At 40.1% G+C, this 27420-nt stretch overlaps 1 protein-coding gene across 1 annotated transcript in view; it reads left to right on the forward strand.

The window, feature by feature from the left end:
* Positions 1-27420, forward strand: part of NCOA2 (nuclear receptor coactivator 2) — a 195993-nt gene that overhangs the window by 164096 nt on the left and 4477 nt on the right. Inside the window, 10 exon segments of the mRNA XM_068932536.1 lie at positions 3322-3531; positions 5468-5683; positions 6384-6513; positions 9071-9236; positions 11186-11464; positions 12248-12325; positions 12856-13093; positions 14569-14746; positions 17126-17324; positions 22990-23079. Of these exon segments, the coding sequence (XP_068788637.1) occupies positions 3322-3531; positions 5468-5683; positions 6384-6513; positions 9071-9236; positions 11186-11464; positions 12248-12325; positions 12856-13093; positions 14569-14746; positions 17126-17324; positions 22990-23079 (1784 nt within the window).

Below are 27420 nucleotides of genomic sequence, written 5' to 3' on the forward strand. Positions count from 1 at the left end.
ATTGTGAATGTGTGCATTTTGTTTTGGTGCAGGTTCTATTTTTTAACCAATTCTTTTGATAAAAGGGGAGAGAAAAGCTTTTCAAAGCATGACAGAAAGTGTTCTTTCTAAAACCGCAAGATTAATAGAAAGACATATGATTAGAAGGAATGCCTGTATTAAAATTGAAATTGTGGCTTTTAATTGGGTCACTTTCTAGCTGCCAGTTCTTTAACTTTATTAATTAAATTACAAATCAGGAGAAAAATATTGGTCTGCCACTATAAAGTCACTGAAAGCAGACAAGACAGGAGACTTAGCAGGGATGAATGTAGAATAAAATAGCATAAAAGCCACTGCTTAGTTTTTTCCCTGTTTTTTTCCCTTGCCGGCTAGGATGGCAGCATCTGTTACCTCCTTAAATGTACACCAGTGTATTTTTTTCAAACATAGGATTTAGATAATGCTTTCGATAAACTGTAGGCATTTTGTCACTATTAAATCATTCTTTCCAAGAATAGCACCATTCCACTTTCAAGTTAACTCAAATTTTTACTAGAAATATTCAAATAAATATTAATATTTACAATTATATTAAAAACATCGTAGCTGCTTAAACTATAAGATATTGAAACAGTGCGAATGTTACTAAAACAAAGATGCTTGTGTTTAATGTGCTCATTTTTGTAAGTATGAGAAGACTAACAGCAGCGGCACATAAGTCAGAGAAAAATCTCTGTGCACTTGAAATCTTAAGAATATTCTGTCTGAAATGAGCTCTGCTGGTTCTTTCCAAGGTGGCATAGGCTTTTGGCTTTCCCAAGATAACCCTTTGCTTTGGCTCATATTTCTTCCTCTTATCTACTTTCTTTCTAAATGAGATGTGTTTGCTCGTTTCCTAAAGTTTCTTGCAGGGAAGTGTTAACATTTTCATGGGTAGCCAATGAATTTGGATGACTATGTCATTAATATTCTTTAGATATTTTAGAGTAAGAATAATGGCAAGCGATGACTCTCTTTTTTGTGTTACATCGTCCTCATTACCACAGTGTAAAAAGAAACTATTTTGCCATCCTGCTTCTGTCAGAGGTTTTGCTGAGCGCTCTTTCAGTTGTCTTGAGTTGTTCAGATTATGCATAGTATCAAAAATATTTAATGTACAGGACTACGAAGCAGTATATTTATTAATCGCTTTTGATTTTATCATATACATACAGTCTTATTTAATTTATTTCTGTGCATCATATTGCAGAAAGGAGCTTTGGAAACATTTTCCCATCTTAGTTTTTAAATCTGTTTTCAAAGCTACTGGCGATACAGTAACAGTATAATTCTACATGGGAACGTCTTGCTGGTTAGCAGCAGTTTTGTTAAAAAAAAAAAAAAAAAAAAAAAAACCATCGTTTCCCATGCAAATTAGCACCCTAAAACTTTTTTCTCCAGCTCAGTCTCATGTCTGTGTCTGATTTCCCTAGAGATTTTCTGCCTTGTTTTCAGTATAAGAGCATACAGAAAACAGGTGCAGAGACATAGTGAGTAACTTCTCTTATGCTCCCAGAAGAGCAATGTAGAATGAATGTCAAATCATACACAATTCCAAAAGTATTTTTATTTTGATTTTTTTCCATAGAAATGATCAGCCTTCATTTTTTAAAGCATTTACATGAGAATACTTTAATCTGAAACTATTTTAAGCTGATGTTTTTAAAGTTTTTGAAAGAATTGAAAGCTGCTAGATTTGTGAGATTCCAAAAGTTTATTGCTTGGGAAGCAGAGAGCCTCCCTTGGTTGCATCCTGACTGTCTATTCTGAGCACCATCACATCTCATGAACCACATTGCTATTTTGTGCTGCATTTTCAGCTTTTCTTTTTGTTGGATCAGTCGTTGCTTATAAAGCTACCTGCATTATAACTTCCTCGTCTGTGTTATTTTTCAAACTTCTAGAGCAAACTGTCCTGAAACTGTTACTGAGGTGAGGTTTTAGCTCAGTGCTCAGGCTTTATGGTGCCCCTGAACTTGGGAAGGTTGGTTTTGCCTCGTAAGTTTTGCTTGCTTGCTTGAACAGATATTGAACAGAAAATTTTGACCTGATGGCCAGGAATGAGGTGTATTTGAAGTAATTTATTCCCTATACACGCATATAAGCAGAGAATAAAAAAATGCAGCAGGCTCCTATAATCTGGTTTCATGCAGTAAGGAGAAAAGTCGAGAGACCTTTGTAATAAGATGTTTCTGTACTTTTTAACAAGCGCGATAAACCTCATCTGAGTTCTCAAACTCAGAAGCATCAGTACTGTAGTCTAAAGAAAGAAAGAAATTCTTTGACTTCGTTGCAGTGTGGTGACTGTAAAAGTAGAGAAGTTGCTTAATGGACGTCATTAACTCAGAGGCTGTCCTAGTGGGAGCTATCGGAAATTATTGCAAATAATAATATTACAAAAATAATTTATATATTTATATGTATTTTGTGGGTCTGATTAGAAGTGGAATCGTGTAAGCACCTGCTCAGTATTTGGTTCAGGTTCGAGAAGTACTTGTGCACATGCACAAGTTTGATTCACTTGAAGGTTTCCCAAAGACCAGCTGACCCAGCTGCTCGCCAGCCAAGAGCTGAAGTTCACTTCTCTAAGCCAGCTTGTGATTTTCTTTGCAGAGGCTGATTTTGAGAGCACAAAACACAAGAGGGCCTCAACAGAAGAAAATACTTATATAAAAGTGACAGTAAGCATCAAGTACAGCCCTATTTTCCAGGATACTGTGGTGTCACAGCTCTAAATCTGGACCCTCTATTCATTTTTGTGGAATCACGAAAGTTTTCATTTTCATTAACGACAGGGTCGTAAAAAATTTTAGGAGGGAGATATAGAAATGGGGCTACAGGATTCAAGATAGCCTCAGTCTGTCCTTGGTGTTAGTAACTTCTTCAGGGGCCCAGTTTATGTTGGAAAGCTTTCAAGACTGTCAGATAATCCTGACAGTCTGCCTCAGGATGACATCTGCACTCGGTTACAGTCCCACCTAGGTATAAGAGTAATTGGCAGTGGTATGCACATCACATGGCAGTATATTTTGCGGTAGTTGTTCTTCAGTAAGTTAAATTGCATCATTTGAAGTTTTAAAAATATAAGCCATATCCATTTTGATGTCAGAATGTTCCACTCTGAAATTTACATTAAAATGTCTAAAGGGATGTTTCTCAGACAGATATAGACTAGGTAAATTATGCAGCGTTAAATAACTGAACCCTAGAGCTTGAAGTATATTTGGGTTTGGTTTTTGTTTTTTACAAGTGAAGTTTCCATTCTTGTAACTTTACTTTTTGTTTGCTCCTCCTGTCTAGCTTTTAATAATCCCCGAGCAGGGCAACTGGGCAGGTTAATGCCAAACCAGAATTTACCACTTGACATCACACTGCAGAATCCAACAGGCGCAGGAAATTTCCCACCCATAAGAACTAGTAGCCCATATTCAGTGATACCTCAGCCGGGACTGATGGGCAGGAACGAGGGGATGATAGGAAATCAAGGAACTTTAGGGAACAATAGCACAGGTAAGAAGTCTTTGCATTTGTTCTCATATATTTGATTAATAGACTATGTCATGGGTAAGTTAATCAATGTTAGCCCTCTTAAAAGTACAGGATGTATTTTGTACATTTGTGTTTAGTGGGCTGGTATATGTTGGCTTATTTGTTTCGAGCTTCTTCTGTTTCAAAACGCAGACTTTTTAGGCGTGCTCTTTGTGCGCTGCTGTTCACTTACCTGAAAGCTTGTAGATGAACTCGCTGTACTGGCTGTTATAACCTGCTTACATTGTTATTCCAGATTCATCTGAGTCTTGGAATGGCACAGTCTTTCCAAAACAAATTTGTGGGCAATGCTGCTGCCCTTACCATGAGTATTCTCTGGAGATCCTGTTGTTGCCTTCACTTTTCCTTCATTTATTATTATTTATTATTTATTTATTATTAGTATTAGTTTTTATTTGAAATAACAAAAATGCTGATCGTTTATGTCATTTGCTAAAACGAAAAACTTCTTTGGAACCATCAGATGTTGTAATAGTGCTACATCTTTAGTACGTATCAAGGATTGTGCCCGGTCTGCAATGCGTTGATTTCTTCATGTTGCCTAATGCTGTGCAGAGATACCAGAGGGGGTATCACAGGAGAAGTTTGACTGACCAACATTTCGACTAGTATATAGTCTGAAACTGTCCAAGTGTGAAACAACAGCTAAGAGCTTTGAATAATTGGGTGCTTTAAGTCCTTTTAAGTGGCTATTCACTGTCAAGATTTTGTATTTAGTTTGCATCAGTATTAAAAAAAATATACTGCCTGACGCTGAAATATCCTGTTTGAGGAGTTTAGAGGTCGGCTAGTGATCTTTCAAATGTCCTATTACTTTCATGTTACGTATACATATTAGCGGATGTTATTCATCTTATGTATACAAGTTAGAGTGTATAATCTGTATTCCTGCCATTTGGTTTAGTGCACCACATCTTTCAACTGAAAGAATACGCACACAAATAAAACCGAACAAACCTGTGGTTGTATTATTGAAGCAAATTTTGTACTGCGGCTAAAACGATGACTCTCTTCAGAGGATTTTCCTCCTTGGTTATCTATCACTACGTAGTTGGATTGGTGAATAATAGGTTTTTTTTTCTTAATATTCATTTAAGTTTGTTGCAAAATGCAGCTAGAGATCTGAAATCAGTGGTTTTTCTGGTCCCGTAACTGTACAAAACTGAAATGTTTAAATGCTGTGAATAAACAGCTCCAGGGGCTTTTTTTAAACTGCTGTCAGAGTGTAGTAGTCTACATATTCCAAGTGTAAATAAACTGTATCAGTTGTTTACTGTAGATGTAGGAGGACTTCCCCTAAAATAACGGTAATGAACTTCAGCATCTATCGGAAAGTTCCTGTGAGTAATTTCCCTGCACTGTCTATTGGCTCAAGCCTACCTGAGTGGGCCTTGAGGCTCAGAGGGCTCTTGATTCTGAATGAAAAGACTTGCCAGGAGATGTGTGCGAGTGCGCCTTTACATTTAATCCTCCTAATTTGGAAGTGTGCGTAGCGATAGCGTGCTCTTGCTCAAATCTTCGTTCTCGCTTAGCGCGAGTGAAGCCGTGCCGCGCGCCTCAGCCAACGTGATTCATTTCCTGAGGAAGGAAGCCAGGGCCATCCACGCACCCTCGGCACCTGTTGCATGCGGGAACACTTACCTTTCACAGCGTTTCAGAAATGACAGGAGGATCTTCCTTACGTAAAACGTATAGTAATCTCCAGCCCCTTGACTAAGCAGCGTAATGTGTCTGCCTGTCTAGCTTTGCACAGCTGGACAGGCAGTTGTGATACAACGTGCTTCGAGTAAAGCTGCTGCATTTTTATCTCTTAAAAATTCAGATAATCAGCCAGTTGTAATGCTAAAGTCGTTCTGCATCACGTTGCTGCACCTGAGCCTGTCTGCCTTTTGTGCAGGAATGATTGGTGGCAATACCCCTCGGCCTGCCATGACATCCGGAGAGTGGGCGAGCCAGGCTTCTGCTGTGAGGGTGACCTGCGCGCCCACGACCAGCGCCCTGAGCAGGCCGATCCAAGGAGGCATGATACGCAACCCCACAGCCAGCATTCCCCTGCGGCCCAGCAGCCAGCCTGGCCCGCGGCAGATGCTCCCTTCTCAGGTCATGAATGTGGGTAAGTCTCTGAGGTCGTGGAGTTACGCCGCTTTGCACACACTGGATTGGAAAAGTTGAAGCATCCCCCCCCCCCCCCCCCCCCAAAAAAAAAAAAAAAAAAAGACTCACTGCAATTCCAGATTTGATGAGAACAGTATTCCAAGAAATAGATATTCCACGGGGAGTGTTTCCTGTGTGAGCAGGAAGGTGTCTAAAGCATGAATTTTTAAAAGCGTGTGCTGATAGGAACAATTTTCTTTAGCCACATAATAGTGTGACCTAAGAAAGAGGATATAAAGTTGCTCTTGTTTATTAAAGATTGGGGGTTTTTTAGGAGGAGGAAACGCTTTAAGTGCTCTCATTGTGCGTGGTCCGTACATTATGTATTGACAACTACAAGCAAGTACGTTATGGTATTGACTTTTATCTACTGTTAATATTTTTATGTTTATCTCCTGCAATAGTTCTTTCTAGCTTATGTAGTTGTGGTGTCATATCTGTTCTCTTACAGTTTTGGTCTCTTTTCAGAGTTCTGTTGATATTTGCTCGAATTTTGAAAGCAATTTTTAACAATAACTCCGCGATGCTTTTAAAGTGCAACATGAATAAGTCTTAATGTTTTCATTTGCTTTTACTGTACAGTAGATAATCCAGTGGAAAGAACTAACATCAAAATTTATGTTTTTCACAAATGTTATGTGGTTGCTTTTCTTGATTAGGGCCATCTGAACTGGAGATGAATATCGGAGGACCTCAGTATAGCCAACAGCAGGCCCCTCCCAATCAGACCGCGCCGTGGCCAGACAGCATCTTACCTATCGAGCAGGCAACTTTCACTAGCCAAAACAGGTAAGTCTCGGTGTCACATGGAGAGGTCTTACAGCCCCATGTTTTATAAGCCTCATGGAAATGAATTCTTACGTAAAATATTCACCAAATTTGTATCCATTTTATGCCAGTAGTATTTTATGCCTATGAAATGTATGCATGTTCCAGGAATACTTACAATTGCTTTTCTGTGACCGTTAACGTGTTGGAAGAATTAAAAGTTCTGCATCACAGTAGATGCTGCCAAAGCTTCAGAGATTATATAGGTGAGATACGGATTATATAGGTGATACAAAAAGGACAGTCAAAAGGAGAAATGTTGAAATATTCTGAATTTGACTACAAATGGATGTATAAATCGGGATGTTTTTCAATAGTGGATGGCAGGTACGATGAAGAGAAAAATAAAGAGGAAGCAATTGGTGTCTGAGGAAAGACTTGCGTTATGTTAATTTTCAATTTGAAAGGATATCCTAAAATATTATATGTAAATTTCACACTTTCACATGTTCTCTGTTACTTTTCTCACATTTTCATGTTTTTCAAAATACTTCCTAGTGCTAATTCTCATCTTATTAGGGTGCCCATATGCCGAAAGCCCTTTTGACATAACTTGAAGTTATTCCACTAAAAAAAAAATACACCTAAAATAAAACCCAGGGCCATGCCATTTCGTCAGCAAGCCAGGCAGATAATTTTTCATTTTTGTTACCTTTACATGTCTCAAAATTTGCTGATAGCTGGAGATGGTGAAAAAAAGATTCTCATTGCTTTGCTTTCTGAAATTAATCCTATTTTGATCATTTACACCCAGAGGTGATGAATTGATGGGTGATGTCATTTGTTATTATGTTAATTCCTGATTCTTATATTTTTATAACCTAATTATCATCATGACTCCTCAATCATATAGCCTGTTACACAGTTAAATTGTGAGTAAAGGACATAATTGTTTTAGAGAAAAATTAAACGTTGTTGTATAAACAAGAAATTTACATACAGAGAGATATACATACAGAACGTGACGTATAGTTTTTACTTTTTCTTACCCTATATATTCATGCCTGTGTACAATTTGGAAGTTTTTTTTGTTTTGTGTTTTGTTTTTTTTTTACTACCCCCAGTGACTACTTTTCTAGGTCATGGTGCCCTTTTCATAAGTCTCCTTCAAAGTTTGCAGTCATTTTAATTGAAAGATCTTTTTTTTGTTCTTCCCTTGTGAGAGCTGTAGAAATTTTTCTATATGTGTGATTGATTAGTTTATATTTTTGAAATGTGTGAAAGATGCAGCATATATGTATTTATTCTTTAGTGACTGGGATCTAACTAAAAAGGATATATTTTTGTTAGTTTTCATGTTTACCTTCATTTGGTTTTTTAGGTAAATAGCCTCATGATATATCTCTTCCCTTCTGCGTAGCTTTGACATAGAGATTAGACTTCCATGGCAACTATATATTTCATTATGGAAACTAGCTACACAAACATGTTTTTTTTGTTTTTCCGAAGAGAGATGCGTAAAAAGGGTTCACGTATAGTTCTGTTTCCTCCTTGCATGTGTGGCAGCTACTGTGAGCTCTCAGTAATTACCTGGGATAGTATGTTACCGGATAGTAGCTGTCTTTGGTGGCAAAATGCTTTGCTCATCATGTTTTCTGTTGTAATCTTGTAGTAGTGTGCTTAAAGTACATCTTGCTGTGAACTGCGTAAAATAGTAAAAAAGGAGGTAAAATACCTCCTTTGCCTGCCCATAAGGTGCTGTTTCAGATTTAGCTTTATTTCTCGGTATGCTTTGTCCTTTGGGTGTGGAATAAATCTTCTTCTGCCTTTAAAACTGTGAGTGTGCCTTGCATGTGTAAACTCGGGGGTGAGGTTAGCAGGAGTGGCAGAGCCCGCACGCTCTGCCTGACGGTGTCCAAATTCTTGCTGGCGCCGTTCGGAGGCACCTCACCGAGCGCGAGGACTGGTACCCACGTGGGCAATTCCGTGAGGTGGGTTAGGCTCACAAGAAGGGGGATGTCCTTTTCTTGCTGCTCCTTCCTGCCTCAGGCCTTCTGCTGCCGCTGTTCAGTTTGTGTGAGCTCTGGTGATCCTCAGATCTGCCTGTGACCTCTTCCACTTGCTTAGCATGACAGAAAACTAGTTAAGAAGGGTGTTTTTTGGAAATCAGTTCTTTTATCCACTTATAATAGTACACTTAGTTCAAAGTTAGAGTTAGTTAAAAAAAAAAAAAAAAAATTACCTCTCTAGACTTTCTTCTGTGTTCAGTGAACATACACTATGCTGACTCCTGTGCTCCTTTGTTGATCCAGTATTATGAAATCAGTGCTCAGACGTCTCTCCGGTACCCTCACATACTTGTTGAATACACTATGCTTGTAGGGTCTTGACAAGTACGTTATTCACACTGTTTCTTTGAGAAGCATGACTTGCATTCAGAATAGGTTTCTAAAGAAAATTAGCAGCTATTAAAATAATTTCTGCCTCCACTTGTTAGTTCCATCTGAGTACTAATCCTCTGCTATTTGTCCTTGTTTTTCAGCAGCTGTTTACCCATGTAATATTCATGTGTTCGCAGGCAACCGTTTGGCAGCTCACCAGATGACCTGTTGTGCAATCACCCTTCGTCAGAGTCCCCGAGTGATGAGGGTGCCCTCCTGGATCAGCTTTATATGGCACTGAGGAATTTTGATGGGCTAGAAGAAATTGACAGGGCCCTAGGAATACCCGAGCTGGTTAGCCAGGTATACTGCGTGCTGCGCTGCCTGTACTGGAAATTGCTTTTAAAGGATGAGTTGTCAAGATAGAGGTAAAAAGTGTGTTACAGAAGGGAAGGAGAGTTTTAAAGTTACTGTTGTATTTGCATTATAAAACACACTGCTGGCGAGCTAAAGTGAAGTTAAGGAATTATGGTTAGTCAGCCTGACAGCTCAGTGTCCACCAGAGAGCTGCCTTCACCGCCAGCCTAGCGCTTTCTTCCTTCCCCTGCCGCCTTGATCTAGCTCGTGGTGTTGTTCTGACCCTTGAGGAGGCAGTCCAGTTCAGACAGCCAGCCTGGCGGTCAGAGGAACAACTTGTTGTGTGGGAGCGCACGGTAAGGTCACGGCCAGCAGCAGGGGAAGGAAAGAAGAAAGGACAATATGAGTGCAGAGGAGAAACGTCAAGACCTTCGCGTTGCGGTAGCAGCAAGTTTTTGGATGAGCGAAAGTGTAACATGTAACTACACCCTTAGTTTTTTCCCTTAGTTGATTGATGTGAGTTAAGGGATCAGTTTCACCTGAAGCACCTGATATCACTCCAAGCACTTAAAACTGTAAGTTTTTTTTCTTAAGTTAGGAACATGCTTCCTATACTTTGAAGGACAGAGTTTTCTATTATTTTTAATCTGTTATTTTTCCTACAGATTTTTTTTTATTAGTTTTCAGTTGTTTTTTGTCCATTTCAGTCTTACATGATGCAAAATAAAGTGGTAAAAATTAAAAAAAGATTTGGGGAACAAGTTAGTGCGCTTGATGTTTCTGACATCAAAACTGTATTTCCAAAACCGACACGTTTGCCTCTATAATGGTTTAATGCTCTGAGATGAGCTTGTCACCTAGAATATCATTTCATTACCCAGCATTCATCAGCGTCCTGGGAATGTCTTCTGAAATAGGTCTGCGTTTTAGACGCTGCTTCTGTCTCTTCGAGTCTGTGGGCCGTCTGTAACTATGAAATAGGACCAATGAAACCCTGGTTTGGACGTGAGAAGACCATGTAGTACAATGCAGAACATAATGAAGTGTTACGGTGGAGATAATTTAGTGGTGAACTTCAGTTCTGTGATATGAAACTTTCGTGTAGTAGTGTATAGCTTTTGGAGTACCACCACCAAAATAGCATGTAGATTGTTCTATTTGAAACTAAATCGTAAATATATTTCTGTTAGTTAACATCTCAGTGGAAACAGTCAAAGAATTTCACAGATAAGAGAAATGTCACATTTTAGAAAGTGATTTTAAAAGTATCCATCAAGCATTTTTTAGGCGTTATTTTCATGAGGGCACTGAAATTCAGATTAACTTGATTCCGAAGGTCAGTGTGGAATAAGTTATAAAATTATTCTGGGTAGAGAGGAAGGGAAATATCTAGAGCAGAGTTTAAAATTGTGTTAGCTATTCCAAGCTGACGGGCAATCAGTTTGTGCAAAAAAGCCCTGAACAAATTAGGCTCTCTATTTGCATTAGCTTCTTTAAGAGCTGAATAATACTGATAAAAATCTACACTTTTTTTCCCTGCTCGTTTGTAATGCCTTTGAATTTATCTCCAATTCAATGGCAAAAATATAGTGACTTTGCTTTATTTACAGATTTTTATATAGCGTTTATCATTTCACATTTTTATTCACTGGAAGAATGCTTCAATGTCTATGTGAAGAGCGTTGCAAAGAATGGGCTTTTAAAAAAAAGCAAGAGAGGAAGAAGTGGTCTCCTTAAAAATGTTTTAACATTCAAAAATACAATTTGGTTTTTTTTCCTCAAGTTTTATATTTTATCAAAGAAAATGTACATAATTTTCTGTTCTGTTCCTCCTGTTCCTTCCTTCTGTTTAGAAGGGTGTTTTTGTGGGGTGGCTGTATTAGTCTCATACGATCCTATGGAAAACTGTGTCCCACCAACCATTTGCATACACTTCTGTTCATGTATTTACGCAGAGCCAAGCTGTAGATCCAGAGACCTTCTCGAGTCAAGACTCAAGCATCCTTCTGGACCAGAAGGCCCCGGTGTTCACCCAGCAGTATGCATCTCAGGCGCAGCTGGCCCAGGGCAGCTACGCACCCATGCAGGACCCAAACTTCCACCCCATGGGGCAGCGGCCAGGTTACGCAGCCTTGCGCATGCAGCCGAGGCCTGGCCTCCGGCCCACTGGCATAGTGCAGAACCAGCCAAATCAGCTGAGACTTCAGCTTCAACACAGGCTCCAAGCACAGCAGGTAGAGCCTATTTGTTAGCTGGTTTACACTGGCACAGTCACATATTATAGGCTGCATGTACTGACTTTTCGCTTGCTCTGATTTGCCTAGTTTTTAAATGTGTACCCTATTTTCTTACTATTTACTTTCATTTTATGGTAATAAGTTTGCCAGTATTGTGTATGCTCGCTCTTGATGTTTTTTTCACCTTTTCATTATTCTTGTAGTATTGTACAAGAATTATCCTTGTAATACCGTACAAATATATAGGTCTGGGTCTAAGTAATTCCGCAGGGCTTCTTCAGTGCCTGTTGTTGTATACGTCCTTTTCTGTGAATTATATCTTGATTCTTCCAGTAATCTACATGCTTTCTTTATTCTTGTCTGTTACCCACATCCTTTTTGTTGCTTTGGTTTACAGTGAAGGATCATTTTAAGTTGTTGTACCGTGTTTCACTTTTAAACAAAAATTTAAAAGTATATACAAATTATAGAGCCTAGTTCAAAGAGTAGTTCAGAGTCCTCAATGGTCCAATCCTGAACTCAAAAAAGGTAGAAATTGTAAAGGCAGAATATTTGGAAAACAGCGTAGTGTCTCTTTTGCTATTTGTGCAGTGCATTGTCTCATTAAAAAGCGAGATTCTGTAAACGATGGCAGGATTCAAGCAGGAAAAGTAGTCTATACCTGAATCTGTAAAACTAGGTCCATAAATCTGCCAATTGGAAAGAAGATGTATATACCCATGTATATAAAATCCCCCCCCCCCCCTTAACAACTCCTGGGTTAATTTTTCTTCTCTTTAGAATCGGCAGCCACTGATAAATCAGATCAGCAGCGTCTCCAATATGAATCTGTCTTTGAGACCTGGAGTGCCAACGCAGGTGAGGGAAATAGTACTTCAGAAAAATTCTCTTTATTTTCCTATTTCTCCCCCTATTAATCTAAATAGAGTACCAATGCTATATTGTAAATGCATATAAGAAATATAAAGCAGGTCCTGAAAACAAATAAAGCAGTCTAAATGATAATAAAGCATTTTATTGTTTTATAGTCTTTCCCGTATTTACACAGGGTGAATGCTTGCTTACTAGAGATGTGATATAACTGCATGCTAACCAAGTTTGTCATTTGCTAGAGAAGATGCATTTTTTTAATGAGCTATCTGTTTACGGTCACAAATATCTGCAACATTAAACGCTGGCATTATTCATGTTAGCAACTGTGTTTCACTGTTGGAATTCTTTCCCAGCAGAAGTATTAACAGGATTATTGTCTTCCGTTTAATATTGTTGTTGCGGGGAGGCGATTAAGAGCTTGCGTCTTTCTGATGGTTCCCGCGGCGCTGCCTCCCGCTAGTCGCGCTGGCGCGTGGTGGGTTCTTGACGCCGCCGCCGCCGTCGTATCCCCGCAGGGCCCGATCAACGCGCAGATGCTGGCCCAGAGGCAGCGGGAGATCCTGAGCCAGCACCTGAGGCAGCGGCAGATGCAGCAGCAGCAGCAGCAGGTGCAGCAGCGAACGCTGATGATGCGAGGGCAGGGCTTGAGCATGACCCCCAGCATGGTGGCCGCCGGTGGCATACCAGCAACCATGAGCAACCCACGGATCCCGCAGGCAAATGCACAGCAGTTTCCGTTTCCTCCAAACTACGGTACTGGATTTACCCCCGATGCCTGTCAGCAGTCCTTCCTCCCCAGTATCGCCCCGGGCCCGGCTCCCCTCCCGCAGCTCCTCACGGGGCCCCCTGGGTCTGCCAAACTGGGAAATGATGGGAAACACAGTAGGGTGGTTGGGCTTGTCCTGAGTCCTCAAATTTGGTGTGATACCTTCCACTTTCCTAGCTCAGGTACCATGATTTCTCTGAGTGCAGGTCTTCACTGAACAATAGCAGAAGCGCAACCTGTGTGTTTATTGATATTTATAGGTGTATGCGCACACAAATAGGCATGCGTTCATGTACATGTATACATGTACATATTGGCTCTATGGGCTCTGTATTTTGACTAAAATAAAACAGCCAATACATACAATGTGAAAAAGATGTGAATCGATGCTGGCGGACAGACCAAAGTGACCAGAAACTTCATCAGAAGCAAAGCTGTACGCAGTCTTTTCACATCGTTGTGGTACTGTTTTATTCTTTGCGTCTTGATCATGAGAGGAGCTAAAAAAATCAGACAGATTCTTTCCAAAAAATATAATCCTTTGTGTGTGCATAATAATATCAAATTAACAACTTAGTTATTGTCTTGAAATAATAAAAATTAGTATCAAATGAGGCATTCCCTTCCTTAGGCCTGTGTGTAATACTATTTTGTTAATATATTTTAAGAAGCTGTACGCTGCTTTACTCTGGAGGTACGTGGGTCAGTTACCTCCATGCAGTTATTGTTACAGAACTGTCTTGCTCTAAATATATTGTAACAGTTATGTTAAAATTACATCAAATACTATGTATCTGCATGTTCTACTGATACAACTAATACAAATTAATTTCACCTAATTCTAAATTTGCTATCTGTTCTGTTGATCAGTTCTCCTTTGCATCAGTTTCTCAATTGTAATAGTGCTTTCCTTCCACAGATTTGTTATTGCTTTACGAAAATGAATACAAGTTATGTTAACTTCTCTGTTTCATATCATACAATGAGTACAAGTTGTGCAGACAGTGAATATATAGGACTAGATTTCATAGAACCTAATTCTTACTCCAGTGTTAAGAGTGGCTTGTTTCAATTGGGTATGCTGCTCTTGAACTTAAACAAAATCAAAGTGACTTGCTTTAGAACAAAATTCTTGCACACAATTGACGTTTTAAAATCTGTTTAAACTCACAACTTAAGTTGTTTGCTTTATTATTTAGCTAACCGCTGGTAAAAAACCAGTGTTTTTCCTTATGGCCTCTGCCACACGTTAGGGAGCACAAGTAGGCAACGTACTTATGCAAAGCACTTTTTTTAAGTTTATGCATGTAGTGTTTAGCTGATCATGTATTGATTTTAATCTAGACCCTGCATGGAGACACAAGGTCACAGGTTCCAGGTGACACATGTCTGCAGGTTTGAGTTCTTGCTTTGTTTTAGCCTATAATGTGCACTGGCTAAATTTCTCATTTTATTCTTTTAGGTATAAGTCAGCAGCCTGATCCAGGCTTCACAGGGGCAACCACTCCTCAGAGTCCACTGATGTCCCCAAGGCTGGCGCACACTCAGAGTCCCATGATTCAGCAGTCTCAGGCTAATCCTGCCTATCAGTCCTCTACGGAGATGAATGGGTGGGCGCAAGGGAATATGGGTGGAAACAGGTAAATCCAGAACAAAACCTGAATGAACACACACACAGGAAAACATGTCATTTATGGTCTATACTTATTTATCTATTGTTATATATATTTGTTTGTTTGTTTGTTGTTAACTATCTACTCCTAAAAGAGATTTCTTTTCAATTTGGCTTGACGAGTTGGTTTAAATTCTGTCTTCATACAAGGCAAAGTGAGTGCATAGCTAAAAGACCTGCATCCACACAATGCAATACTTTGTCTGCAATAACTGATGAAACACTGTTGTGTCCTTTTGAAGAAGTTGTGCTGCACGATGAGCTCCAGTTCCTAATGTTTGTGTGGATGCATCTCTTCTGCATATGATTTTATTGCTGCCTTCCCACACTGCTTTCCACATGCCTGGTCCAGCTGAGCTGTAACCTGTGCATTCTCTGCTGCTCTGGAATTACAATGACTGGATATCACCTCACTTTAAATGCCCAAGTGCAACCGAGTTCAGTCCATTTGTGCTTGCACATATTTGGGGTCAGCACATATTTGGGGTCAGCATATAACTCTCATTCTCTGATAGCATTGTAGCATGCCTCATGCATGCAGTCACCTTTTCGGTTGAGACTCGTGCCCCAGTCAGTATAAACCTAATAATTAATCTGTCCACACTGAATGGGTGAGATGTTGAACAGTATCGGTAGGCAATAATGAGCTTCCAGAGGGCACTGATCTTGTGCTTCCCCATGGACAGGAAGAGCTGTCAGGGTGGTGTACAACCACTATCCCTGGAGGGTAGACTGCACACAGATCTATAGCAGAGTCCTTTTGTCATTCTGAAGTTCTCAAGCTGCTCTTGCTATCCCAGCTCAACAAATCTTTTTCCCACAAGTTGACACGTTTACTAAACCCAGAAAAATAGTACGTCAGTGACGAGGCTGATCCAAGTAAAATTCCCCTTAAAGCAGCTGATTTAGCTCATCATCCTCATCCTCGTCCTCGTCGCTTCCTCACTGTCTTCCTGAAGCATCTGCAGGAGGCATAGCTACCACTGTTGTGGCTTCTGCTGAAACTGCAGCAGCAGCAGCTTGATAGACTCATGGTTGGCATGTCAAACTGCACCTCTGCTGCGGAGACGTGTCAAAGGCGTTTACACAAGCCACTGAGTATGCACAATGATCTGTAGTGTGCTGTTTCATCCATCCAGATAACAACTTAAAAATGGGGTTACGTGGCCTAGAAAAGCATGGAATAGAAGGAAGAGAATTGTGGGATTTTCAGAGTTTGATCCAGTGCCCAGAATGCAGTTGCATTCCGCTATCCGCAGGACACTCGAAGAAAAAAATCTCACAATGGACAGTGCATGGCTGTAGCGTAATGGAGACCCAAGTATGAGGTTGAGCATTATCCATCAAAAATTTCCTCAGCTGTGGGAGCAGTGCTTCATGGGGAAGTACAAGTCAGCTGTTGATAGGTACACGGTAACTGTGTATCGTCGTACATGCAGCAGTTCTTCCACAGTACTTCTGTGTAACGTAGATGTTCCATCTAGACATGTCTTCAGTAATAATTCCTTCATTTACTATTGGATTAGGCTCCCAGAGTAGGAAAGGCTGATATATAAATAGTGGGGAGTACATTTTATGAATTGTGTGAAAACAACCCTCTCATATGATTTCCAATGTAATGGGAAGATGCTATTAAGGAGGCACAAGGCACTTGACTTCAAAAAAAAAAAAAAAAAAAAAAAAAAAAACTGGACAGAGCTCAGCCACAGTTGGTTTTCCTTAAGTTGTTTTGCAGAGGCCTCCAATGATTGTGGAGGGTAATTGCCTTGGACTTTATACAGTTTCTTATAGTGCCACGTTTTTAAAACCTGATGCTTAAAATCAGTATATAAATTTCTGCACAATTGCATGTCTGTATTTGTGAGCCCACTTGCCATAATTGTATGTGCAAATCTGGTATTCATATGTGCAAATAGCCTCCTTTGCAAAAAGGAAGCTTATTGAGCCAGATCCAGTATCAACTCAGCAGTCCTGCGTTGTGATAACAAGGGAGAGGGAAAAAGGTGTTTTCCTTTCCGTCCAAAAGTTACTTTTCCAGACGTGTATAAATATATATGCAAGGCCCATCTAGACAGATAATTGGCTGTTATGCACGCACATAACAGATTTGTACCCTCTGCCAGTTTCACTCGCAAAGGCATGCGTTTTTGTGCACAGACGTGGAACCTTAAATTTTGCAAATCTATTCCTTAGACATAAATGTAGCTGAAAAACAGTCTTTCTTGTAAGTTGGCATAAACAACAGTATGTACAAATTCTAGTTCAAAGTATATTGAAAAGAGAGTAGTTTCTTAGTGGCTTCAGCATTCTAAGTCTGACACATTGCTTTTTCCATTCCTTGCTGTAGCATGTTTTCACAACAGTCCCCACCACATTTTGGGCAGCAAGCAAGCACCAGCATGTACAATAATAACATGAACATCAGTGTATCCATGGCAACCAACACAAGTGGTATGAACAACATGAACCAGATGACAGGGCAGATCAGCATGACCTCAGCGACCTCTGTGCCTACATCAGGGTTGTCCTCCATGGGTCCTGAGCAGGTGAGAACTTAAGGACTTGAGACGACAGCTAGAGGATTTTCTTTGACTTGTAGTTCTTCAGGTCAGTTGAGCTGGGCTGTAACTGCTATAAGCCATTATATTTGTTCTATCAGTTTCCTTGAGAAATAATTATGTTAAAAAGGCTTTCTTTGTGGCTTTGCACTCAGATAACCAAGGTGACTAATGAGGTAGAGCACCTTTTGCATCTAGATTTCCCATTTTAACCTAGCACTCTTGTAACTAGAGCATATAGTTGCTCCTGGGCTTCTTTGGAAAGTGTGTGGTGACCTAGCTCCTATTCTCGGTAGGTAAGTTTCGATAGCTCAGTTGACAGCCACCCATGTTGTTGCTAATTTTCTCAGCAGCGGAGGCTAGGACTGAATGTCAGGCAGGTTCCTGGAGATAAGAGTGAAATAGGCTGGCGTGGGTAGCGTGTGGAAGATGTTTCTACTACCACTGTTTTTGTAGTACCAGACAATAGGCAATAGACTTTGAGAAGTATCAATTTGGCACCTTCACAGGCACAAAATTCACACTTTTTGTAGTGTGATGTGTATAAAATAGATTGCTAAATCAATAGCCAGGTAACCTGTTCCTTTCTGCTGAGAGGAGATTTACACAGTCTTTTTTTTTTTTTTTTTTTTTTTTGAGATTGCTGCTTAGGATATGCAGATTTAGGAAAGCAACGTTTTCAGTTTGTCAGTCCATAATTAAATTCACGTAACACATTAATAAATATTTGAGAGGCAAGTCTTAATTAACAGATCTGTATGGTTTTTTCAGAGGTGAAGTTCAATTGATTCAACACACAAACTTTAAATTATGGACCTTTCCTAGAAAGATTGCCAGGAAAGTGCCTTGTGAATCATCAAGCAGAGTCTCCTGCAATTGTGGCCAGTAGAATCATAAACCCCTCTTTTGAGATGATGAGGTTCCAATTTAAAGTTGGTTGTAGTATTGGTTTGCTAACCAATGTCTTTTTTTTTTAGCCTAAATTTGCTAACAGACTACTTTTCTGCCAGTGTTGTCCTTTAGCTTAAATAGCCCTTTTCTCTCCCTGTCTTTTAGAGAAAAGCTTTATATCAGTATGATTTTTTCATTTTTGTTTTGTGTTGGGGTTGTTGGCATGTTTTGTTTGGGGGTTTCTTGCCCCTCACCCCCCAAGTTAAACAAGCCTTGCTGTTTCAGTCTCTTCTTGTAGGCTTTGCATTCCTTTTCCTTTTCTGCACCTGTTCCAAGCTGAATCAGTATTTCCTAAGCACCAGTGCCATGTGCGTAACACTAGTTCTTCCTAATTTCTCTTGGAATACACTGACAGATATAGCCCCAGATCACATTTGTCTTTCACAGCTGCCGCATACTGGTGACTTGAAGTAATTTTGATACTCCCAAATCTGTCACCTCCTCTGATAGTCCCAGTTGCTGAGCCCAACTATAGCAGACTTTTTTATTATTATTAGTTCCTAAGTGCATACTGTTGCACGTTTTTAATATAGTAAAACACTAGTTAAGCCAAAGAAGAAAAGACTAGGGAGTTGAAGATGACAACCCAGTCTGAATTCTTAATGTGCACGTGCTGCATAGTTTTCCACAAGAATCTGAATTAAGAAATGTAAATTATAGAAAAGATGAAGTTTTATTTCAGAAACTCCCGTGATCTTTGCAGAATATTGCTTCCACGGGCACAGTTGTTGTACTGTTTTTCTCTCCTGTTCAGCTATTAGATCTTGTTTCAAGATAGCATTTATCTAACTTCCAGTAAGCTGAGTAGATTGAGTTTCTCTATCCATCTCAACATTTGTTTTCCAGACCTTCAGTCCCTTTTGCGGATCTGCTTTAAGCTCCCTTTGTTACTGTAGCATCCTTCTAGAAGTATAAACAGAAGAACTGGATATAGAGATATAACAGTGATTTCACAAATTTCTCTTTCCGTACAGGGAGGGATTGCTTTAGCTCTGTTTGTGTCAATGGAGAGCTCATACGGAAACCCTTAGGAGGACCCTGATATCCCCATATCCCCGTGTTCTTGCTGAATGCTTTCTACACAGATGAAACTGCATTCTTTGTCCCCATATTACCTTCCTTTTGTCTGCATTAGACTTAATCTAACAAAAGCTGTTTATTTAACTAAAATGCCGTGGCTCAGTCTCTAACAGTAGCCTCTTTTCCTCCTGATTTACCAGCCCTGCACTGTGTCATCTGCAAACTCTGCAAGCAAATGTTTTATATTTCAGCTAGGTCAGAGGTGGCCAACTGGCAGCTGAGGGGCCATTTCTGGGCCACAAGACAGGATTTTTTAGTCTTCAGGAATGCTTGCTGTGCTGCTTCACATTTTCCTTTCTGAGAGGCAGGAATAAATGCTAGTATATATATTAAAAATAAATTTGATTTTTTTTCCTGTGCTTTGGGCATAGCTTTTTACAATTTTCCATCTTTATTTAGCAGTTGACCTAGACTGTGCTAAACATTTTCTTGTAACTGGTGGCTTTCAAAATGACTTTTTATTTTCTTTAATTCTGCTGGCTGTTGACATTTCATTCATTCTTCTGATTTTTTATTTTTTATGGTCATGTGTATTTTTTACATAGTTATTCATTGCCACCTACTTTCTCTTTATTGTTACATAACATATAGTTTTAACATCACATGCGCATCTCTTTCTGACCACAGTGGATAACAGTGGTTATGCTACAAATGTGTTTCAGCTTTTGAGGAAGCTCAAGAACGTCTTATTGAATAGTTTTGGAAGGAACACCTTCTTGTTCGAAAAGAGCTCTGCCTGAGCTGGCTTACCTGCCGAGAAGCAACTATGCTACTTTTTGGTACCGAACAGATTTGTTCAGCTCTGTCTCTTGTCTCTTCCCATGGCACTATGTTGTGTCCTGTGGACGTGTTCAGAGTTCGAAAATGCTGTCTTGTTTAGCTGCTCACATTCGTGCGTCTCCAACTTCTCTTGTCTACTACCTCAACTCTCCGCATCACCATATAGAAGATCATGCCCGAAATATTGTCTTCCCCTTGGGTTTGCCATGTATGATGCTTAGAGACTCTTTTACGTACCTGGGGGTTCATACCTTGTCTCACTGTCATCTTCTCCCTTACAGTTACCTTACAGCTCTCCAGGCTGCCCATACTAGTCTGTCTTTTAGGAGGCTGCTGTCAGTAAGGCCAAAAGGCAGACTGCCACATCCACACAGTTCCTCCCATCCAAAACCTTCCCTGTGATCCACAAAATATTAACCTTGCCTGTGTTGCACCATTCACAAAAGTGCTCGTCTCCTTGTCTCCCTCTTGTTATTTGCCCAATGGACTGTTCCTTTTTTTATGCCGGTTAGTTATTTTGCATCATGGACACATGTCATTTACTGAGCTGTCGAAGAAGCAGTTTCTCTGCAGGAGAAGGGACTTTTCAATATATGAAGTAAGCCACTATCTAGATGTCTCCTCAGAGTAGATGTTTATTAATCTGCATGCTTGCAGTACTCCCAAAGTCAAAACTTGCATGGCATTTACTAAGAATCATCTTGAAACAGTATTTTGAGAACAGACTAGGTCTGTTCTGCATATTGGATGAAAGGAGCTGAGGAGTGGTACGAGACTTTTCGTACTAGACGTGCTCCAAATAACTCTGCTCTACTTACAGGAGGCTGTAGTGACATGCTTAATTGCAAGGGGGTTGTAAAACGTGTCCTGTCTTGTTTTAGTTGGATTTGATATGTAATAACACCACTTAACCTGCCTTCTTTACAGAATCATCTGTAAAAATTCTCTTATTTCAGAAAAATCTTAAGAAAATTATAAAAACCTTTTTAACTTCTTTGACATTTTCCTTACTTTTCTGACTGAATTGCTGTTGCAGTCAGAGATGTTCATGTGTTAATATGGATTATTTTATCTTTCACGAACTTCTGGAGCATATTTAATCCTATAACAAAACAGTAGATTTTCGTTTGTGTCTATTACCGTGCAAGTGGAGGCTCTTGAGCCATCACTAGCAAGGAGATCTGTAACTGGAACTTAACTGATGCCTTTGTTGCTAGAGCCACATTGCTTTTCCATGACTGTCCTAACTCTACTGTGGTGCAAATCATGAGCTCTTCTTTTGGTTCCAAAACTGTTCTTTATTCAATAAAACATAATTTTGTCTTTTTGCTTTTTATTTTTTCCTTCATTTGTCTACTGAACAAAATAGTGAAGGCACGTGGACATGAGCCTGTTGCAACAAATCTCCTGATGAGTGTTGGCAAATGGTAAAAAATACTTTTCAGACATGGATTCTGTTGCTCAGCCAAACGTGTATAGGTGAAGCTTTCTACTCTTTCATACCAAACAAAATAGTGTGGTTCTTTACCTTTTTTATTTAAATTTCCAGATTCAGATTTTAAAAAATCTATCCATTTGTTTTTAAGAAGTGGAAAGCGTCACTAGGGAGCTTACAGTGCTTGAATAATCAGTTGCTTCAGAGTTGAAAATTCTGAAGCAAAAACACTTAAGTTTCTAACCTTTCCTGTTCAACTGCCTTCACGTCTCTGGCAGTGTTAGAGAGACCACCTTTTTTATCATAGTAGTGCATGTAGCTTTGCAGCTCTTTGCAAAATCAGTGAATAGCAACAGAAGAGTGATCAGAAGGACCTGAAACCAGACGGTTTTGGTGTGGTAAATTCAAAACAATTCTCCCTTTGCTGCAGCAGGTTGTTACAGCAGAAATGAAATAGTGTAGTGGCAGATTCTGCTCTCCTTGGCAACCAAGAGTCTCCTAAAGGGCAAGTGAAACAGAAAATACAATTCTCCTTCCAGCAAAATCTGGAGGGACAGATCTTCAATATTGTCCCACCCATCTGGTGTGCGGGAAGTGTGAGATAAAATTGAATCAACAAAGACTCTCTAGGAAAAGGATTCTTTCCCATTAAAACTTTTAAGGAAAGTTGGATTTACTAAGAACCTTGCTGAAGGGCTATGTTTCGTATTCTGTATCCATTCCTACATGGTAAGATTAGTCCTTTGGTTAAGAAAGCAATGCTGTAAATTTGTCAAGTCAATCTTTCCACATAACGAAGCATGACAGACCCTTTGGTTGCGCAAAAGTACACAGAGTCAGTACTTTGCTGTGGCTGTGTTCAGCAAACTGTTCAGACCGTCCATTTAGGAAAGCATGCAGCTGCAGGTTTTCCCATTTAATACTGTCTTCCTTCCATTGCTTACAAGCAGAAGAAAATACGTCATTAGAACTAAATCAATACTGAATATCGTTCAGCCTACGTGTTTTCTCATCAGGCTTTGAAAAATTCCGTGGTGGGTTGCAAAAGCAGAAAGGCTGCAGGCCATTGAGGGTAGGAAAGCAGTTACACGTTTCTAGTTGCAGGACCTTCATAGCAGCCATCTCCTCTTAAACTAATATGACCTGTTTGTAAAATATGCACAAAGGGTCATAGTATCAGAAACAAAATTTTTGTTGTTGACTACGAAGCAGAACAATATGAGTCAAGCACGTGATGAATAACAAGGATGCTCAGCTATATAGTCACTTCTCTGATGACAATCTCATTTCAGAAGTGGATGTTGTTATATGCAGGTACCATAATAGTTTATAATGTTGCTTTTTAATCCCCATGCCTTTTTCCAACATATTTTTAATCCATTTGCCGTCATGTCTTGTTACCAATAGGTTAATGATCCTGCTATGAGGGGAGGCAATCTTTTTCCAAACCAGCTGCCTGGAATGGATATGATAAAGCAGGACGGAGATGCAACACGGGTAAGAAATGACGTATAAAGGCACAAAGAGGGAACTGGACAATCAGTACAGTGCGGTCTAGGATGGATACAGTATCTTTTTACTTACAAAGTTAAAAGTATCCAGGGTGCTAGTAATTTTATATAAGGCCTTCACAATTAATTTTTTTTACTTTATCTTTTTGGTGACATCTCTGTTAAGTTCCTTATTTAGATCCCACTAGCATTATTAAAGTGAATAATACAGAATACCTCAACACATACTGAATTAACAAAGTTAAGTTCAGCAGACTTTTATTTATAGTTTATTTGCTTTTTACGAAGCTATTACATGACTACTATCTGATGATGGGAAAGACTTACTGGCGATTTATATTTTCACTGCTGAATGCTTAACCCATTTCACGTTTTATCCTGCCTAAGTGTTTTTGCACTTTTCATTGCATTATACTTAGGGCACCAATTTTATGAATTACTTTATTTATTGCTTTCTATGCGATGCTTGTTCTGAGGAGAGTGGGAATACTGAACTAATTTTCACACGAATCTCCAGCTGATGGAGTAACTAGCACTTGCTTAGGTCAAAAATGATTTATATTCCAGACAGTAACAATATTAAAGGAAAGCCATTGTAGAGTTCCTGGCATCTGCCCTAGGTAAATGAGGTGTTTTTTATTTCCCCTGCACCTCCCCCAGTAGAAGGTTTTTTAATGGCAAATAGCCTTCATTTAAAATAAGTGTAATAAGTGTATTACATCTCAGTATTTTGAGACCTGATGTGATTTGGAGCTAGAGTACATTATTTTCTCTCTGTGCTCTGAGCATCACAGCTGTGGAAACCCATACAGATGTCCAAAGCTGACCTTTTCTATACAACAAAGTAGCTTCACGTGAAAACCTATGCACCGAGGAAAGTGTGTATGGGTGGTTCTCGGGATTACCAGCAGCAGGCGGAGGCAAAGCTGCTGGCCGGGCTGCGTCCGCTCAGCCGCATCGCCGTGCCGCGGGTGGCCATCGCGGGGTCTGGCGCGAGGTGGAAGCACCATCTAGCGGCTGCTGCGCCCGCTGCCTCGTGCCTTCGCTAGCGCTCCTCTTGCCTTGCGCCGGAGCCTCTTCTCTGCTGCCCTTGTTTTTAGAACAATTAATGGCAAAGCCTGAAGATGCACTGCTTTAAATATGTTCGTTTGCTGGATTACTGTCTCTTGCTGTATAGTGTTGTGCACATATTTAATTGAGGAGCCCCCCATGCTGTATCTTGCAAGTTGAAACCCCTGAGGACCGTTGACTGGAAAACATTGTGGCCATCTGGTGGTATTAGAGAGACGGGTGACAAGTGGAACCTGCAGCTCCTCTATCTTGGTTTTTCTCCTTATGCTTTGATTCATACCAGCATTATTGATCGCGATTTTTCTTCTTTTGGGAAACTTTTATTCGAAGTTGATTTGGACATAATAAATGAGGGAAAATGACGGAGTGTAATAGCCAGTTAGCAGGAGCAGGTGACAAGGATCTGTGTAAGAAAGACCCTGAGGGAGACTACATTTATTTATTTAAGTTATTGAAATATCACACACTCTTTGCAAACAGCTGTCTTTGAAAGTAATCAAAATAGGCAGATCTAACCTGCTATTTCTGTGGGAGTTATTTTATAAGCTGCTTGAGGTCCATCCTTTACATCATTATTTCCTGTCGTCTCCTTAAATGCAGCGTTGAAATCAGAAAGTAGCGTAAATTTAAAGTTATTCTGCCGTTAGAAAAAAGAAATTTGAATAATGGGAGAAAGCTATTGACTCCAAATATGTTGAGATTAATGAAGACGAAGGTCATGAAAGTACTGACAAAGAAGTAGCCAGATATGTATTGTATTGTATACATCTCTTTTTGCACTTATGTGTGTTTTAAGCCCCCTAGAGGCCAATTCTTTTCAGCATCCTAGGGGTTCACATGAGACGTATCTTGTCTCCAAGAGCGGAGGATCTCTGAATGGAGAATCTTTTCTACAACCTTTTCACAGTCACTTTGATGACTAATAAAAAGACGCAGTATGTCCTGTTTTAGCAGAAGCTGTCCTGTACCCAGGAATTATTAGTTCCTTGATGCATTCCTTATCCAGTAAAATTCCATATATAAAAAGAAGCCAGACCATCAGAGAACAACATCTAGGGTACCACTGAGGAAAGAAGGGAGAAGCGGAGAATAAAGAAGAGAAAGGAGGAAGTCGGTTTTAAAGAATGGCTTAAGGAAAGCAGAAGAGAGAGCGTATGTGGCAGAAAAGGCCTGGAGGCGTACAAGGAGAGGGTGCAGAAATAGTCAAGAGAAACGTCAGAGAAGAGAGCTGTAACGGCGGGTGTACGAAACTGAGGGGCAGGACTTCAGCTGAAGTTAGGTCTCCTATGGGTAAAGGTGCCGCTGAAGGGGTTGAAATTCAAATAATGGGATCAGAGTGACAATAAAATGGCCAGTAGCCATGCCTGGCAGCAGTTATTGCTCAGCTAAAGAAAAGCAGCTTCTTAAACCTCTTGAAATATTTTGCAAGAGTACCCTCTGATTACCCTCCGTGTAGTACAGATTTTAATTTTATTCCACTAATACAGCTCTAATACTGCCAAGGAAAAGGTAGAGAGTTTTACATAAATGTTACAAATGTTTTATAAGCCCTAGAAATATCTTTTTCACAGAACTGTGAACTGCAGTAGAGTTTAAGGAGCCCCTGTTTTCATGCCATAAACTACTTCTAAGTAACTTTTTTTGTTTTAAGTACAAACTTTGTAATTAGAGGGCTGAAGAGAGGATTAATGTGCTTCATCCCTCAGCAGCTGTGGCTGTCACATGTTAAAGCTGAGAACATTCATCTGACAAATTTGGGTTATTTTTCAGTGTTTCGTAAATTTGACCTCAGAGAACTGTATTACTTAAACGGACTGGTTCTCTTAAGAGTTGAGTGACCAGGGCATAACATACTGTTGCTGAAATATGCATATACTACAGAAAGTACGTTTACCGTTTTAATTTCTGTTTGCTTAGTACTGTTTCATTTTGTTTTAATATGTTAAGGGTAAGACCTTTAGAGCTTTTAGGGCGTACAACGATGATACAAATATTTAACAGTGAGGCTGTTTTAAAAGTAACTAGAGGACAGAGAGTTTTCTCTCTCCTTCAAGGTGCAAAGTACCCTTTGTTTGTAGACCTGAATATTGTTGCAACTAGAGCAGTTTAATAAATCATTATTTCACTGTTATTGGAACAAATTTTTATAAGCTAACTTCACGTGGTCTGAACCTGCTGCTGTTTAAAAGCAAATATCTCTGAAGAATACTGTATGTATCTGAGGTTTCTGAGAGACATGCAGCTTAATTTAATGCAGTGTAGCGGTACTCTTGTTCTTAATGATCTGCAGGGTTTTTAGATTACTTCTCTATTTTAAAGTTACATAAATCAGACATAGAAGTTACTCTGAGCAATTTTTCCTACATTGATTATCATCCTGGAAATAATAACTTGACAAATTTCCTTGAAGTTCTCTTTTATTGGGTTATGTCTAAATAAAAAGAAAAGAAAAGTTTTTCTAAAAGTAATTTGTACCTTTTTTGTATAATTCCTTCCTTAATATATTTTTATCACCCTATGACATATTGTTAAATTACAAAGCAAATTCATGCTCTGCCAAAGTTATTTTTTAAGTCATTGGTCTAGTGGGAACAACTCTGCACAGATACTATTAGCAAAAAGTCCACTCTGAAAATGAGGACGTCTCCTTTGGGTTCTCAGAAATCAGTTCAGAGCTGTGTGGCCAGAAGGTGCTAACCCAGTCCCAGGACTGCCGCGTTAGGCAGAAGAGCCAGAGTTGAGTTTGTTCATATTAGGCAGGGTTTGCGGGAAGCGAGCGTGGTGTCTTCGCCCTCTCAAGACAACAAAATGAGAAGTGAGTTGGCGTTCGCCGTGGGGAGGGTCCGTGTTGGCCTCCGTGCGTTGCTTCATGGTTGGCCTCAGAGAGCTGCGGCTACGCCCCGGGCAGGGCTGGAAATAGCGGAGACACGGCCCGGTGAGGGAGTGCGTCTGACCTTCCCGTCATTGCACGGGAGAAGGCGGTGAAGTCCAGCAGACCGTACAGACAGCTTCCAGAGGAGGGCGAGGAAACCGCCCCCGGCCAGAGCTCCCCGACCAAAGGGGGCCTTTCCCGGGCAGGACGGGAGGCTGCTGAGCAAAGGGCTCCTCCGCGGAGCCGCGGGGTGCCGCGGGGTGCAAGTGCAAACTAACCCAGGGGAAAAAAAAAAACAGTTTTCAGCTGGGTCGACTCCCTGAGCACAAAGCCACACGGGAGCAGGAGTCTGCAAGGGCAGGCAGGCAGAGAGGCGCACGCCGC

Source organism: Struthio camelus, chromosome 2 (genome assembly GCF_040807025.1).
Source record: "Struthio camelus isolate bStrCam1 chromosome 2, bStrCam1.hap1, whole genome shotgun sequence".
NCBI classification, from domain to species: domain Eukaryota; kingdom Metazoa; phylum Chordata; class Aves; order Struthioniformes; family Struthionidae; genus Struthio; species Struthio camelus.